This window comes from Syngnathus typhle, linkage group LG9 (assembly GCF_033458585.1).
Source record: "Syngnathus typhle isolate RoL2023-S1 ecotype Sweden linkage group LG9, RoL_Styp_1.0, whole genome shotgun sequence".
Taxonomy (NCBI): Eukaryota; Metazoa; Chordata; class Actinopteri; order Syngnathiformes; family Syngnathidae; genus Syngnathus; species Syngnathus typhle.
Genome location: NC_083746.1, coordinates 11,997,167 through 12,015,619, shown reverse-complemented (window position 1 = coordinate 12,015,619; position 18,453 = coordinate 11,997,167). Strand labels below are relative to the sequence as shown.

The window sequence follows — 18,453 nt, the reverse complement described above, 5'->3', positions numbered from 1 at the left end:
CTATAGTTACGAATAAAAAGGTCAATTCGATGGTGAAAATTTACAGGATTTTTGTCAGAGACAGGTAGAAACCCCGCCGTGAAGGGGTCCATGCTACAACATGATTCGGCCTAATGTTTTTTTTTTTTTTGAGGATTAAGAATGTTATGCGGGACAAACAGAATAATTTGAGAGAGTTGATTTCTGCGGGGAAGAATTGTACAAAACGAGTTCTTCCAATTAATGTTGGTTTGCTGTTCAGCTGTTTTGTGGCCTTCTTGAATGGCAATTTTAATACAAAAGAGTAATTTGCAGTAGAGAGAAAAAATACAGTCAGTGGTTATTTTGTTGTTTGCTTCAAACGTTTTGTTGTTAGATTTGAAATTTAAAATAGTGGATATTTTATACATGCATTGAAATTTGTATTGTCAATTAATGAGGCTCCACCACCGTCAATGTGGCCTCCTGGTAGCACAGATGAAACATTATGGCTCCCTTCAGCATTTAAATTGCACTTTATTCCTGATCTGAATCATAAAATGCTATTTATTCGTTACAATCAAAGGAAAAGAATGAAGCGTTAACGGGAACATAGGAAAACAAGCATATGCGCACCACACGCACATTCTGTATTGGTACCAACAAACAAGCCCAAAATGTCGAATTTTCTATTTTTTGCGCGAAAGCGCAGGAACGTCTCCTGAACTGCTTGATGTTTCAGACGGACTTATTTTGAGACGCACGCAATATAGATGAGAGTCTTTACGGTAGTTTTGATTGATAAGGCTTATTTTAGTCTTACTGTTTATTATTTTTGTAACATATTGGAAACAATGCAGACATAAGGGTGAGCAATAAGATTATGTCGTGTTTCCTATTACTCTTACTGTTTCGCAGTTGTTATATTTTCAGTAAAGCATAACTTGAGCAACACTATATTAAATTAAATATATTTTAATCAAGACACGATTTAATATTTACAAATATACACAACGTTTTCAAATCAGACCTTTTTATTGGGTTTATCAATTCCAATACTTTACTCAAATCAATTTAAAGCTTAGATTCCGCCATACTAACTTCGTTCCGTTTGTGTCTCCTCCCTGTTTACTTCAAAACAGACCTTTAACACAAGGGAAGATGCTCTCTCTGCAACCTCGACAGTGGCTTCGACCTTGGGCTCGATTGTGTACTTTGCCTCGACAGACAGTTCACAAGTTGGCCTCACTACAAGAGGCTAGAGTTCTTTTCCCAAACAAAGTCAAACGCTTGCTTTACCCTTTTACAGATATAGAGGAGTACCTGGAGAGGTATCTTTTTTTTTAATGTCACACTCTATCGTTTAACTTGTCTATTGTACAGACATCAATATATGTTTTGAATTTACGTTCAGCTCCGTGGATAGAACACAGTTCCAACTCTTTCATCCCTGTGTTGATGATGTTCTAAAAGCTGAGAGGCTCTTCTGCCCATCACCTTCGCATAGAATTGATTATTATATGTCAGCAGAGAGGATGGACCACTCACCTGCACTGAAACAACCAGAGGTCAGTAGAATGCCTTCGTCACACTACAAAGCCTTTTACAGTTTGCTCTCCATCTTGTCCTATCCATTTTCAAAGTCAAAGTCTGCTTTATTGTCAACATCTTCACATGCCGAGACACACAAAGAGATCGAAATTACGTTTTCCCTATCCCACGGTGACAAGACATATTACACGATAGACATACAAGTAAACGACGCAATATAAAAAACAAGAAGGCACAAGCAATGAATAATAAGAGTAACAATAAATAATAAATAAATAGATAACACAACGAATAAAAGCCAGTGTGCATACAGACAGTAAAAGTACAGAACGCTACGCAGAACGGGGAAGCGAGTTCAGGATCCTGACAGCCTGGAGTATGAAGCTGTTTGAGAGTCTGGTGGTGCGGGAGCGCAGGCTTCTGTACCTCTTCCCAGAGGGCAGAAGCTCGAACAAAGAGTGAGCGGGGTGACTCACATCACTCACAATCGTGGTCGCCTTGCGGGTGAGATGGGAGGTGTAAATGTCCTTCAAGGAGGGGAGCGAAGCACCAATAATCTTACCAGCCGTGTTCACTTTGCGCTGCAGGGCCTTCAAGTTGTAGTCAGTGCAGCCGCCACCCCAAACAGCAATACAGCTGGAGAGGACGCTCTCAATGGTGCCGCGGTAAAATGTAGTCATGACGGCCGGAGGGGCGCTCGCTCGCCTGAGTTTCCGCAGGAAGTACAGGCGGCGCTGGGCTTTCTTTGTCAGTGATGCAGTGTTGGTGGACCAGGAGAGATCCTCACTGATGTGCACCCCCAGGAACTTGGCGCTGCTCACTCTCTCCATCACAGCACCGTCGATGGTCAGCGGCAGGTGTTGGGTGTGACCCTTCCGGAAGTCCACAACAATCTCCTTGGTCTTGTCGACGTTCAGCAGGAGGTTGTTGTCCCTGCACCACGTGGTCAGAAGGTCAACCTCCAGCCTGTATTGAGTCTCGTCTCCCTTGGTGATGAGACCCACCAGAGTCGTGTCGTCAGCAAACTTCACTATACGGTTGTCGCTGTAGGTTGCAGTGCAGTCATGCGTCAGGAGGGTGAAGTTTTGATATTGCCCTTGTGTCACTAAATTGTTGGACAGCAAATAAGATCTAGCAAGTTTTCAGAAGGGTGGGAAATGTACCACAAACTTTACAATGTGATGTATACAAACTATAGACAAAACATCAAATGTGAAATGTGAAACAATACTAATACGATCATAAGTAACAAGATAAAATGTGTAATCCAAATACACAAAATACACTCTGTTCCCATTTGCCCATGTAGCTTGTTGATGCGAGATTGGCAGTTGTCTCAGGTTTAATCGGTGCTTTGTCCAGATTGAATGTTTCACCTCCTTCCGCTGATGTTCAAAAGGATTTAGATCAGGGCGAATAGGGATACTCCAGAATATTGTAATGTTATGCTCTTAGCCTTAGGGGTTTTTAGGATGTGTGTTTGGGTCATTATCCATTTGTTAGATTAATGCCCTGCGACTGTGGCCTTCAGTATCTTACTGACACTGGGCAGCACATTTCTCTTCAGGTTTCCTAGATAGTCTTGAGATGTCATTGCACACATAATAATAATAATCATTATTATTATTGCACACATTGTCTTCTGCACAGATTCAAGATACAGTGTCAGATGTAGTTAACAGTCCCAGAACCTTACAGAGCCTCCTTCATGTTTCATGGTGTTGGTGTGTATCCCCAGGTGTGTTTCATTGGCCGAAGCAATGTGGGAAAGTCATCTCTTATCAAATCTCTTTTTTCCCTGAGTCCCAATGTGGAAGTCAGAATCTCCAAAACCCCTGTGAGTAGTCATACCTGACATGTATGTGCATGATCTTTCTGTAAACATACCTTATACACACATGGGAGAAGAGAAGCAAATTGCATTTATTGAAATAACTATACTTTCATATTTTGAAAAAGCCAATTTAATTTTTTTAATTTGCTATATTTCATGCTCTCCAACTTAAATTATATATGATTCATCTCTGTTTGCATGTCTGCAGCTGCTTGTGTATGCAGATAGAACATGTTTTGAAGTAATTCAGCTTGGTCTCATTATTATATATCACAAAATCTGGCATTTAGATATGTTACAATTTGTTTTTGCATTGGAAATGAATTGCTGTTCTTAACAGTATCACAAAGCTAAATCATTGTAATTATTGAGGCAGGTAAATGATATGAGTTTTTTACATTTTTTTTTTGTAAAGCTATTTTGGCAATAGCCGTTGTGTACGGGCTATATAGCAAAAGATGTATTGTATCGTATCTCTCTTCTAATGAAGATGTACTCAAGTCAGTGCCGTGTTAAATGATGTAAGTCAGAGTTAATGTTTGTTTTCTATTCCTTTATAGGGTCACACAAAAAAGATGAATTTCTTTAGGGTGGGCAGGGCTTTCACCATCGTGGACATGCCAGGTTATGGACATCGAGCACCTAGCGATTTCGTGGATATGGTCGAACCATATCTCTACTCAAGAAAGAAGTGAGAAATTAACTTTGCTACTTGGGCAAGCTATGTGATACAAATAATTATGTGAAGTAGTAGTTTGGGGGGAAAACACTCGTACACAAATACAATTCCTCAACATTGTCAAGATGACGACACAACGTGCATTTCTGCACATAATAGTCTAAAGACATGCACCTCAAAGCCATATACGGCTAAAGCTTGATTTTATTAAGACTTTGGGGTCCAGAGTTTGGGAATCGCGTTAACCCCGAAAACCGATATACCGTAATTTTCGGACTATAAATTGCTCCGGAGTATAAGTCGCACCAGCTATAAAATGCCCAAAAATGTGAAAAAAAAAACATATATAAGTCGCTCCGGAGTATAAGTCGCTTTTTGGGGGGCAATTTATTCGACAAAATCCAACACCAAAAACAGACATGAACGAGCAACAACAGGCTAAACGATACGGTATGCTATAACGTGACAAACACAAACAAGGAGCTGAGAACGGGCCTGACGTAACATTCAGTTATTTTAAAAAAACTATTACGTAAATAACACGTTTATAAAACCATCTGTGTCACTCCAATTCATTAAATCCATCGATCGTCCTTTGTCAACAATGTCGTGTGCCGCGCCGCAGTTCAAATTATTCCACAGGCCCATACAACGATATATAAACTATATCTTAAATAACTATCACATAAACAACAATATTAGCAAACCATTTGTGTCACTCCAAATCATTAAATCCATAGACCAATTGCATTTCTCGTCTTTTATCGATCGTCCTTTGTCAACAATGCCGTGTGCCGCGCCGCAGTTCATATTATTCCACAGGCGCATACAACGATATATAAACTATTTTAAATAACTATCACATAAACAACAATATTATCAAACCATGTGTGTCACTCCAAATCATTAAATCCATCGATCAAATTTCTCGTCCTTTATGTCATCCTGGTGACAGAGGACATGTCCAGAGGATATGGCGCTTTAAAGTGTTAATTATTTTATTTGATTTTTTCTCTCAATTTTTCATGTTTTGAATATGTTCACGATAAAGTTCAAGTTCAAAGTTCTAAGTCAGCTTTATTGTCAATCCCTTCATATGTCAGACACACAAAGAAACCGAAATTCCGTTTCCTCCATCCCACGGTGACGAGACACAGTACACAATAAACATACAAGTAGACGACACAAAATAAAAACAAGAAGGCACAAACAAGAACTAATGAATAATAAATAAATAAAATGGGTGATGAATAAATAATAAACAAATAACCCAATAAATACGAGGAGCAAAACTGAGCCAGTGTGCGTACAGCAGACAGTAAGCATAGCGCAAAGTACAGGAGGCTACGCAGAAAGGGGGGGCGAGTTCAGGATCCTAACAGCCTGGAGTATGAAGCTGTTGGAGAGTCTGGTGGTGCGGGAGCGCAGGCTCCTGTACCTCTTCCCAGAAGGCAGAAGCTCAAACAAAGAGTGAGCGGGGTGACTCACATCACTCACAATCGTGGTCGCCTTGCGGGTGAGATGGGAGGTGTAAATGTCCTTCAAGGAGGCGAGCAAAGCACCAATAATCTTACCAGCCGTGTTCACTATGCGCTGCAGGGCCTTCAAGTTGTAGTCAGTGCAGCCGCCACCCCAAACAGCAATACAGCTGGAAAGGACGCTCTCAATGGTGCCGCGGTAAAATGTAGTCATGACGGCCGGAGGAGCGCTCGCTCGCCTGAGTTTCCGCAGGAAGTACAGGCGGCGCTGGGCTTTCTTTGCCAGTGATGCGGTGTTGGTGGACCAGGAGAGATCCTCACTGATGTGCACCCCCAGGAACTTGGCGCTGCTCACTCTCTCCACCACAGCACCGTCGATGGTCAGCGGCAGGTGTTGGGCGTGACCCTTCCGGAAGTCCACAACAATCTCCTTGGTCTTGTCGACGTTCAGCAGGAGGTTGTTGTCCCTGCACCACGTGGTCAGAAGGTCAACCTCCAGCCTGTATTGAGTCTCGTCTCCCTTGGTGATGAGAACCACCAGAGTAAAGATATCAAAGCCTGTGAAGTGATCAACTATACTAAAAATAACATGTGAAGTGGTCAACTATACTTGTAAGTGAGTGATGTGTTAATGAGTAAGTAAAAATTTGTGAAAAAAAACATATATAAGTTGCTCCTGAGTATAAGTCGCCCCCCCACCCAAACTATGAAAAAAACCGCGACTTGTCGTCCGAAAATTACGATACATGAAAAGTCTTGTTTTTTTTTTTTAGAAAGAAATGCTTTTAAGCAGCCGAAGCGATCCTTGTTGGGCAGCTAAGGGTTCCGTTCCCCGTTTGTCACCGTGAATGCTCCACCCTGCATCGGAGTCAGTTTACATTTACAGTCTTATGCAAAAGTTTGGGCACCCCTAATCATTTTCAAGATTTTACTTTATAAATCATTGGTTGTTCGATCAGCAATTTCAGTTAAATATATCATATAGCAAACAAACACACTGATATTTGAGAAGAGAAATGAAGTTTCTAGGATTTACAGAAAGTGTGCAATCATTACTTAAACAAAAGTAGGCAGGTGGATAAATTTGGGCACTCCAACAGAAAAATGACATCAATATTTAGATCCTCCTTTTGCAGAAATAACAGCCTCTAAACCAGGGGTCTCAAACTCTAGTCCTCGGGGGCCGCATTCCTACATCTTTTCCAAGTTGCCCTCGTTAAACACACCTAATCCAATTATCAGGCTCTTGCAGAACGTGAGGATGAACTGATAATTTTGCGTTCTTCTGAACTGAAAGTCACAATTTCCCAAAACATTGATATTTATCCAGTAATGTCAGACAGTGGAAGCACCTTTTTCCAGATTATCTGGTGTAATTTTAGGGTTCCTCCAAATCACGTGACCTTCTAGCCATTGGCTTTGTATACTTGATTCCTTGCAGTCTTGTGAGGACATTCTTGTTGGTGGATGGCAGTGTTGGCCTGCAAAAGACTGACCACATTGCCCTTGAGATGTGTGAAGAGACGAGAAGTCCATATGTGGTAAAATGAATATTCTTTTTTTTAAGTGAGAAATACAAGTACCGTTTTTTTCCATGTATAATGCGCCCCCATGTATAATACGCACCCTAAAAATGGCATGTCGATGCTGGAAAAAAGCCTGTACCCATGTATAATACGCACCCAAATTTTGACTCCTACTTAAGTCCGTAAACGTAAAATTATTTCAGAAAAAATCTTTGGGAACAACCGGATGTTATTCTGCCGGTCAGTATCACTGCGCATGCGCTAGCAAACTCGATAGCAAAGAAATGTTTCGGATTTGTGCAGGGTACATTGTGACAGCAAACGAGCAGGTGATCGAGCAAGCGTCTGATAACGAGAGCATTGTGTTCGTATGGAGCGTGTTTGAAGTGAACAGCAGAGAAGAAAGCGCATCTGTAATGGCGACCTCCGTATCATATCCGGATAAAAAGAAAAAAAAAGTTTTTTTTTTGTACCCATGTATAATGCGCACCCCAGATTTTAGGACAATAAATTAGTTAAATTTTGCGCATTATACATGAAAAAAAACGGTAAGCCTTATTCTGAAGTTACATCTCTGAAACTTGTATGTTTTCGAGAACACGAGAGATTACATTTTTTGAAAAACTTTCTTAAAACCATATGATCCACAAAGTTCATTTCAATCTCTAATGATACAGTGCCTTGCGAAAGTATCGGCCCCCTTGAACCTTTCAACATCTCGGCACATTTCAGGCTTCAAACATAAAGATATAACATTGTAATTTTCTGTCAAGAATCAACAAGTGGGACACAATGGTGAAGTGGAACGAAATTGATTGGATAATTTAAACTTTTTTAACAAATAAAAAACTGAAAAGTGGGGCGTGCAATATTATTCGGCCCTTTACTTTCAGTGCAGCAAACTCACTCCAGAAGTTCAGTGAGGATCTTTGAATGATCCAATGTTGTCCTGAATGACTTATGATGATAAATAGAATGGACCTGTGTAATCAAGTCTCCGTATAAATGCACCTGCTCTTTGATAGTCTCAGGGTTCTGTTTAAAGCGCAGAGAGAACCATGAAGACAAAGGAACACACCAGGCAGGTACGAGATACTGTTGTGGAGAAGTTTAAAGCCGGATTTGGATACAAAAAGATTTCCCAAGCTTTAAACATCTCAAGGAGCACTGTGCAAGCAATTATATTGAAATGGAAGGAGTATCAGACCACTGCAAATCTACCAAGACCCGGCCGTCCCTCCAAACTTTCATCTCAAACAAGGAGAAGACTGATCAGAGATGCAGCCAAGAGGCCCATGATCACTCTGGATAAACTGCAGATAACTACAGCTGAGGTGGGAGAGTCTGTCCATAGGACAACAATCAGTCGTGCACTGCACAAATCTGGCCTTTATGGAAGAGTGGCGAGAAGAAAGCCATTTCTCAAAGATATCCATAAAAAGTCTCGTTTAAAGTTTGCCACAAGCCACCTGGGAGACACCAAACATGTGGAAGAAGGTGCTCTGGTCAGATGAAACCAAAATCGAACTTTTTGGCCACAATGCAAAACGATATGTTTGACGTAAAAGCAACACAGAACATCACCCTGAACACACCATCCCCACTGTCAAACATGGTGGTGGCAGCATCATGGTTTGGACCTGCTTTTCTTCAGCAGGGACAGGGAAGATGGCTAAAATTGATGGAAAGATGGATGGAGCCAAATACAGGACCATTCTGGAAGAAAACCTGTTGGAGTCTGCAAAAGACCTGAGACTGGGACGGAGATTTATCTTCCAACAGGACAATGATCCAAAACATAAAGCTAAATCTACAATGGAATGGTTCACAAATAGACGTATTCAGGTGTTAGAATCGCCAAGTCAAAGTCCAGAAAACCTGTTGGAGTCTGCAAAAGACCTGAGACTGGGACGGAGATTTATCTTCCAACAGGACAATGATCCAAAACATAAAGCTAAATCTACAATGGAATGGTTCACAAATAGACGTATCCAGGTGTTAGAATGGCCAAGTCAAAGTCCAGACCTGAATCCAATCGAGAATCTGTGGAAAGAGCTGAATGCTGCTGTTCAAAAACGCTCTCCAACCTCACTGAGCTCGAGCTGTTTTGCAAGGAAGAATGAGAATTCCAGTCTCTCGATGTGCAAAACTCATAGAGACATACCCCAAGTGACTTGCAGCTGTAATTGCAGCAAAAGGTGGCGCTACAAAGTATTAGCGCAAGGGGGCCAAATAATATTGCACGCCCCCCTTTTCAGTTTTTTATTTGTTAAAAAGGTTTAAATTATCCAATCAATTTCGTTCCACTTCACGATTGTGTCCCACTTGTTGTTGATTCTTGACAAAAAAGTTAAATTCTATATCTTTATGTTTGAAGCCTGAAATGTCGCGAAATGTTGAAAGGTTCAAGGGGGCCGAATACTTTCGCAAGGCACTGTACATCAAAAGGCAAAGTTACAAAAATATGCACCAACCTTCCAAATGATAGCAGATTTTGAATCAAAATTTCCTGAGATAGAAGAGTTCAGATGAAGGTGGCCACACCCCTTTTTGTATTGATATTAAAATTTAAGTTTCATTAAAATTAAACTGCTTGGTTAAACCCACAGTGTGGTTTGGCATGGAACAACCCGAACTGCTTAACCTCACAAGGGTTGGGGAGAAACCACAATCTCTGTTGATTAAAAATATGAAGAAAGCCATCATTCTCATTGCTGTTGCCAGATGACATTTCAGTGACCTTTAGCTAGCCCCTTTTGCAATGTACATTTGAGGCCAATGCCAAATTAATGCGGTAGCGTTAACAAAGGAATGCCTTAGGATAGATGATCATATTTTTCATCCTTTGAACCGATTTGATGAACTATGAGAATATTTTCAGATACTAAATTACCATGCACGTAAAAAATGCTTTAGATGATTTACTTGGCATGTAATGAGTCATGAATACACAGTTTCTTGAAATGAGAATTTTCTATAGATCCACCTGCATTTTAGCTAGCTTTCTTTCTCTTACACTCGCAGACATATGCACGTGAAATTCTCCCTTATAACCCTTTATGCCCCTCAACTGCTCAGTTCTTTCAACGATTTTGTCAGTTTCTTCTTATGTCGTTACATCATCATCGGTTTAAAGTCCGCTTTCCAGGCGCCGCCGGGTTGGACTGGATTCTTGATATGGCTTTCTTCCACCGGGAACGGTCCATGGCCATCTCGTGGTTGATGCCGAGTGCCTTCATGTCGGCTGCCACGGTCGTCTGCCAGGTCTTTTTAGGTCGGCCACTGGGTCTTGTTCCCTCTACGTTACACGACATAACTTTCTCCTTCCTCACTACATGTCCGTATCATCCCAGTCTGCCTCTCCTCACCACATCCACTATGGCCTCCACTCCCATCTTCTTTCTCAGCTCTGCACTGGTCTTTTCCTCCCTCATTGACACACCACACATCCATCTGATCATCCTCATTTCTGCTCTGTTTAATGTTCTGTTTTCAGGGCCCATGCCTCACTTCCGTACATCATACCTCTTCTGACACAGGCTGAGTACACTTGGCCTCTCATCTTCAGGGACGGGGCCTTAGATGTTAAGAAGGGCGTGAGTTCCCTGAATTTCTTTCACCCGCTTCTCACCCTTGTGGTCATTGCTAGGTCCACCCCCCCATCAGCGTTAAGCATGTCTCCAAGGTAGCAGAAGCTGTCCACCACCTCGTACATCTCCCCATCTACTACGAGCCCCTCTTGCTCAGCTGGGTCAGCTTGGGCGACTTCTCCCCTGCACCGCTTGCATTGGAAGGTCTCACTTGCAGCTAGTAGGTTGCCTTTTACTCCGCTGCATCTCCAGTTTACCCATCTCTGACAACCCTTGCACCGGATAGAGTTAGCTTGCACTCCCTTCCCGCAAACTCCACATGGCCATGCTCCTGACTACGGTATCACTCCCAGGCCAGCACCACCGACCATGACCTTTGATTTTGCCGCATTCACCTTCATTCCTTTCACTTCCAGGCATGTCTTCCAGGCCGCTAGGTTCCTAGCTAGGTCTTCTCAACTGTGAGCCACCAATACCAGGTCATCCGCGTAGAGCAGCTCCCATGGTAGTCCACCCCTCACTTCCTTCGATACCACATCCATCACGATAGCAAACAGTAATGGGCTGGTGCACCCCTACCCTTACTCCAAACTAGGGGTGTAATGATTCATCGATACACATCGATTAATCGATATAATGCTCTACGATTTATTGGCATCGATGCTAAACGTAAACATCGATTTATATCGCCGTGTTTGACTTCGGACATTAGACGCGACTTTATTTTGAAATCCAGTTCATTGTTGCTTGCTTCCTTTTTCCGGGAGCAGGGAGCAGTGCGCGGCGTTGTGTTGTGAGCAGAGCAGGCACGTGAAAGGGGAGTCGACAACTAGTACGCGGCTCCTGGGCTGGTGCTATGGCTAGTGTCCAAAAAGACGAGGAAATTTGCTCCCCTTTAGGCTTCAAGTCATTCGTTTGGAAGCACTTTGGATTCCAAAGAAAAGATGGCTCAACGGACAAGACACGTGCAGTTTGTAAATCCTGCCATGCGGTGATCAAATATTCAGAGAGCACAAATCTCGCCGCACATTTAAAGAAAAAACACGACATCAAAATTCAGTGTTAAAGTAAGCACTTTGTATACTACAATACTCTTGTAATTTCCTAAATAAAGAGTTTGCAGTACCTTGTTGATTTTGCGTATGAATTGTTATAAATCAGGATATTGTTCTATATTTTTTATTTAAAAAAAAAAAAATCGATCGTAGAGCACTATATCGTGATATTTCGTGAATGAATCACAGCAGGCTTTAAGATATCGGCAAATATCGTATCGTAGTTCTTTGTATCAATATGATATCGTATCGTGACAAAACCCGCGATTTACACCCCTACTCCAAACTCATTACTGTCGCCAACTCCTGTTCTCACAGCTGTGCATGCTCTGCAGTAGAGAGCCATCACAGCATTAACCAGTCCCTCTTCCACGCCCGACTTCCTTCGGGTCCACCTCACCACCTCCCTTGGCACCCTGTCGAAAGCTTTTTCCAGGTCAACAAAAGCGAAGTACAACCTCTTCCTCTTCTCCTGGTGTTTCTCTTGCATCTGTCTGATGACAAAATTTGCGTCCGTTGTACCTTTAGCAGGCATGAAGCCATACTAGAGATGCACCGATCCGACTTTTTCAGTTCCGATACCGATACCGATGCCGTGGCTTTGCGTATCGGTCGATACCCGATACCGATCCGATATTATGGTTGACTTAACAAGCTACATAACTCTACATGTGGAACAGAAAAGACCAAAGGCAATGGCATCAGGCAGACTACACAGTTCTTTGCTCTAAATTAGGGGTGTCCAAACTAACGGTCCAGTTTTTATTGGCCCGCAGCAAATTCTGAAAACATAATTGAATATGGCCCGCACAAGAAGCTTGAGCTCAGCTTCTCAGTTTCCACACTAGATGGAGCCCGCCACACAAAGCGTTTGACGTCCCATTAACACCCCCCCGGAAGAGAAACGAACACGCAGCGTTTGACATCCGATTAAACTCCCCCCCCCCACCCCCACCCCCATTCGGGAGAGAAGCGAACGCGCAGCCTTTGACGTCCCATTAGCAACCCGAAGAGAAGCGAACGCGCAGGGTTTGACGTCCGCTTAGCAACCCGGGGAAGAGAAGCGAACGTTCGCTCCATGTTTGCGTTTGTTTAGAAAACTCTCGTGGCATGCGGCACACGTGCTGCTGGCGTATGACGTAGCCCGCGTCCCAATAGATTAAGGAAAGTATCGGCTCACAGATCGGCTGTATTTTCCGATACCCGATCCATCTATTTTGTTGATATCGGGGCCGATATCCGATCCAGATATCGGATCGGTGCATCTCTAAGCCATACTGCATCTCGTCCACCTCTACCCGTGACCTCACCCTCCTTTCCAACACCCCTCTAACAGCTTCATTCCATGCTCCAGCAGTTTTTTTGCCCTGTATGACCCGCATGCGAGTGGGTCCCCCTTCCCTTTGAATAGAGGCACCAGGACCCTTTTTGTCCAGTCCTCCGGAATGTGCCCCTCAGCGATGACACTGTTACACGGGTCAGTCATCCACTGCACACCGACATCTCCCGCTGCCTTTAGCATCTCTGCCACCACTCCAGATGTTCCAGCTGCCTTTCCATCCTTCATGGCCTTCATGGCTTTCCTTACTTCTGTTTGCGTGATCGGGCAACATTCACTGCCCACTCCACTTCGTCGCATCCCACCTCTCCATCCCAGTCATAGGGCCGTCATATAGTCTACCTGCGGTTTGGCCTCCTTCTCCATCATTATTTTTGTCGTAGGCTGATGAAGATGCCCACGGAGTACTTAAAGCTGTACCCCGCCTCTCCTGTGTTTGTCTAGCCATACTAAGAATATTTTGGAGCAAAACCTTTTACCGTCGGATGCCCTTCCTGACACCAACTCAAGGGGAAATTGATTTTCTGTAGGGGTTGACTCCCTTAGCCCATTCCTCTCCCGAGGAGTCCACTGGGCAGTGGTACTATTTAACCCATAGTTGGGGGCTGGTTCGTAGGCACCAGGGGCCAAACCTCCTCCGAGTCCCTTGTACTTTAGCCTGGGTCCGTGTTGAACCCAGTTACCATGTGTCGCCGCGTGGAGGCACTACATAGGGCTTGCTGTTAGAGAGGCTATGTACTGGCAGGGAGAGACTTACGCACTTGGCTCTCCCGTTCGCATACTGCTAGCCAGCGGTGAGGGTTGACAGTGAGAAGTGACATGCACTGGGCACTCCACCAACACTAGATGCATCACAACAACCCGACTTGGTCTTATGAAGTCAGACACACTTCTCATGTCGTTACAGAATCGTATAAATGTGACCGCTAAGATATGTAAATACTGCAGACCTCTGACAAGTGTAACGATTTAGTAAAGCACCCACACTTGTTCACAAAATGTGTTAGTATTTTTAAGGCTTTGACAAAAGAGCTTTCAGGTAATCTTAGCAAGTGAAAACATCATACTACAAGTTTTTTTTTTGTGTGTGTGTGGGGGGGGAGGGGGTTGTTGTTGGTTCAATTTACTCCTAACTATCCTGCAGATAACAATGAGACATGATTCACATAGTTTTAATAACCTTAGAAACATTGTTTTTGCAGATGGTGGTGACTAAGATTGACAAATGTGGTCGTAGCTCACTACTGAAAAACCTTATGAATTTTCAAAATGTGATTACAACACAGACCTCGAGCTGCTTCCCCCAGCCCTTTTTGGTCAGGTGAGTGTCACCTTTTGTATTTTGTTGTTGTTGAGGCCAACGAATCCTAATGCCCAATAACATGCCTGACCTAACTTAACGTAACAAAGTATCCCTTCAGCTGCCTAAAAACATGCCTTTCTAAAAAACAAGACTTTCTATTTAATGCGCTTTCGGCGTTAACGCGATTCCCAAATGTTGCACCCCAAAGTCCGCGTAAAATCAAGATTTAGGTGTATGTAGATAATGAAACCTATCTATCCATCCATTTTCTATACCGCTTGTTCTCACGGGGGTTGCGGGCGTGCTGGAGGCTATCCCAGCAGTCATCGGGCAGTAGGCGGTTGCCAGCCAATCGCAGGGCACATAGAGATGAACAACCATCCGCACTCACACCTAAGGGCAATTTGGAGTGCTCAATCGACCTACCAAGCATGTTTCTGTGATGTGGGGGGAAACTGAGGTGCCTGGAGAAAACCCACACGGGCATGGGGAGAACATGCAAACTCCACACAGGGAGGGCCGTAGCCGTCCTAACTGTGAGGCGGACGTGCTAACCAGTGCGCCACCGTGCCGCCTGATAATGATACCGATAATAGATAACACCTCCGCCGCAATTGATATATTAAATACCAGGGCTGTGGACTCGGTCGGATTTTTGCACCGAGTCCGGCCTCTTGACCACGAGTCCGAGTCCGGCTGTCCATTTTTTCTGTTAATTCATGTGACTGCTTAGTCTTTATTCAAGGCTAATTTACCGTATTTTCCGGACTATAAGGCGCACTTAAAAACCTAAAATTTTCTCAAAAGCCGACAGTGCGCCTTATAGTCCGGTGCGTCTTATATATGGACCAAATTCCTAAATTTAAACTGGCCCGAAGCATTGTGTCATGAAATCAATCATAAGTGGCCCACTGAAGACTATGAATCATGAATCAAAAAGACTATGGATAATTATTTTGTGATTAGAAAGTAATTTGTTGCGTCTGAAGTTGAAATAAAAAAGATAAAATGGAGAATGGTTTGATTTGGATTAAAAATCTGACATGATGCATTAATGGTGCGCCTTATAGTCCGGTGCGCCTTATATAAGGACAACGTTTTAAAATGGGCCATTCATTGAAGGTGCGCCTTATAGTCCAGTGTGCCTTATAGTCCGGAAAATACGGTAGATCAAAAGTTTTGTAATGGCTTTGTTTTTATTAAACATATAAACAAATACAATAAACAGATATTTTCAAGTTTTAATAATTAATTACACAATTATAGCTCAGACATTTATCTAAACACGAATAATTAGTGGCGACCCCACAACTATCGAAACACATCAATGATATAAGCTGGGTGACATAATCGTCCTTGACATTGGTACATAATGTCAACATTAGCCTAAGTGCAACTCAACGTGGCCGCATTGATCGTAACTTGCGCTCCGTTTCCCCCCCAAATCTAGAGGCAAAACATTGTTCTCTCGCTGCTCCCGGGTTCTTCCATCTTGGCTGCATTGTGGGTCTTGTACGTGCACGCACACAGGCAGGCAGGCGCGGGTGCGCACGCAGCAACTAAATTTTTCTTCATAACAAGCAAGCAGGGCTGTGCACAGTATTCCTACGCGCATTCTCAGCAGCATGATGAAAATAAAATTGAACGTATTTTTTTTATTTTCGAGTCCGGCAAAAATGACCGAGTCCGAGTCCCCGAGTCCAAGTCCGAGTCCACAGCCCTGTTAAATACTATTGGTTCGTGCAAAGCAAACAGCTTTAAGATCCTCTAAAATGGCAAAGAGATATGCTTACGAGGCACATTTCAGATGCCTTTGCAGAACAAGCTGAGAGCAAGGCTGGCTCAAAGATGGAGTCATGTGTCATATTACACAAAGTACTCCATAAATGCACATGCCGTATTAGCCCGAATATAAGCCGATGTTCTTTGCATTGAATTGAGACTGAAAAAGTGGGGGTCGTCTTAGATTCGGGGTCTAGACAATATAACCATTCACAGCACTAGATGGCGCCAGATACCTTTAAAACGAAGTTACGTCACCGCGTCTTACGTCTCGTGTGAGTTACTTCAGCTTCTCGCGATTGTTGGAGCTTGTGCGCAGGGGTAAGTTAAAGGTTGCAGGTATCGACTGAGTACGTTGCTGTGATCGTGTGCGTCTTTGTCACTAAGTGAGTGCAGTGGAGCCTCGGTTTTCGAACGTCCCGGTTCTCGAACAAATCGGTATTCGAACAAAAAATTCAAGATTTTTTTGCTTCAGATGTCAGACGAAATTCAGTTGTCGAACCTCGCGAGATGAGCCCAGAGAACCCGCATGCCAACTGACTCCGTTCGTTATTACGTTCTCGTTACTCTGAGGATTGCATAAACTCTAATCATGCCTCCAAAGGAACCAAGTGGGAGCAGTAAAGCCATCCTAAAACACAAAAACGCTCCTAAAGCAAGCGCTGCGGTTGCGCGATCGGACCAAATTAAGCTCCCTGCGCACTGGGAACCACTTAAATTTTGGAAAGTACATTAGGACTTTAAAAATATTTTCTAAATTTTAGCGGCTGCTCTGTCACAATAATGCGACCAGCGCGGTGCAGTTGCGCGGTCGGCGGCGCGCAACGGTTCCGCGGTTGGCGGTGCGCTGCAATTTCGCGATCGGACAAAATTAAGCTCCTTGCGCACTGATGTCCACTTAAATTTTGGAAAGTACAGCAGGACTTTAAAAATATTTTCTTAATTTCAGCGACGGCTCTGTCACAATAATGCAACCAGCGCGGTGCAGTTGCGCGGTCGGCGACGCGCTACGGTTGCGGCTTCGGTGGTGCGCTGCAGTTGCGCGATTGGACAATAATGTGCAATTGAAAATATGCTTAAAAAAGGCGGGTTTTGGGGTTTTTTGGGCTTGGAACAAAATAATTATTTTTACAGTATTTGTAATGGGAAAATATGATTCGGAATTTGAACAATTCACTTCTCGAACAGCCTTCTAGAACGGGTTGTGTTTGAAAACCGAGACTCTCTTTTATATACATTTCATTGTTACGACTGTCCACTGTTGTGCCGTTTGTCCAATCGCGGTTTGCTTCGTGGTCGTTTGACAGCTCCGGCGCGCTCCTTTAAGTTTGCCTCGCATCGTACGAGTAGCCGTTACGCAGCGGCACGGCAACTAACGGTCGCCAGCAAATGTATTTTGGTGTCTCGATGACTTAGGTTTAGCATGTTGTAGAGAGTATTTCATTCATGGTTATTTAGTATAGCGGAACCGTTACGCGCAGTTAGTTATGTAATGTGTGTGGTCTACTCGTGTTGTGTGACGTCAGAAGTTGAGCGTTGACGTTCTGTCTGTTGCAGAATCACACACACCCCACAAACCACACACCCCCTTCATATGCTTCACACAATACCCTTTTGCCAAGAACCCTGTTCAAAAAAGAAAATTTGATACAAAACTTAACAAAAATGAAAAATAAAAGTCTACATAAGTTTTGAATGCTCATATCAGTCTTTGTGAAGTGTAAGATGCATATAAATGTGTATTAATCTTTATTCACCCCATTATTTAAAAGTTGATGATTAACCGATAAGTTAATGTATGTCATTATTTTTAATAATACATGTAAAAATATTCATTAATTTTAGTAGTTTTTATTAGCTGACCTTTCATGTTTTCTTTTTCCTCCTGCAGTTCCCTCAAATTTTCTGGGATCTACATCCTGAGATGCTTCATTGCTCATATAACAGGAAATATCCAGTTAACAGACACATCTCAAAACTGATTCTTCACAAGCTTTGTCTCAGTTGATTTATTTTTTTTATTGCTCTCTCTCTTGTGCAATGTCTTTTCAGGTTTGAAGACATGCGTGTGTTTTTAATGATGAAATTCTTTAACAAAAACATTGCAGACCCAAAGTATCCTTCTGGAATGAGCTACTAAATATTCTGAGCAAAATAAATATTGCATGTTGTTATTATTTTCTGTTTCATAGATTATGCATTGAATAAAAAAACACACTTGAAAAGCACAAGTAGGTTATTGTACGTATGTATACGTATATAGTACTATTACCGTTTTGGCCCGAATATAAGACTATGTTTTTTGCATTGACATAATACTGAAAAAGTGGGGGTCGTCTTATATTCGGGGTCGAGACA

General features: G+C 42.9%; 1 protein-coding gene across 1 annotated transcript; it reads left to right on the top strand.

Annotated features, from left to right (window-relative positions):
• The first annotated feature begins 680 nt into the window (after positions 1 to 680).
• On the top strand, positions 681 to 18,320 carry gtpbp8 (GTP binding protein 8 (putative)). Its single transcript, XM_061287661.1, has 8 exons — positions 681 to 826; positions 1,101 to 1,289; positions 1,373 to 1,526; positions 3,248 to 3,346; positions 3,904 to 4,034; positions 6,942 to 7,041; positions 14,213 to 14,331; positions 17,987 to 18,320. The coding sequence occupies exons 2-8, from the start codon at positions 1,120 to 1,122 to the stop codon at positions 18,075 to 18,077; spliced, it is 864 nt and encodes a 287-aa protein (XP_061143645.1). The 5' UTR covers positions 681 to 826; positions 1,101 to 1,119; the 3' UTR covers positions 18,078 to 18,320.
• Positions 18,321 to 18,453: the final 133 nt, after the last annotated feature.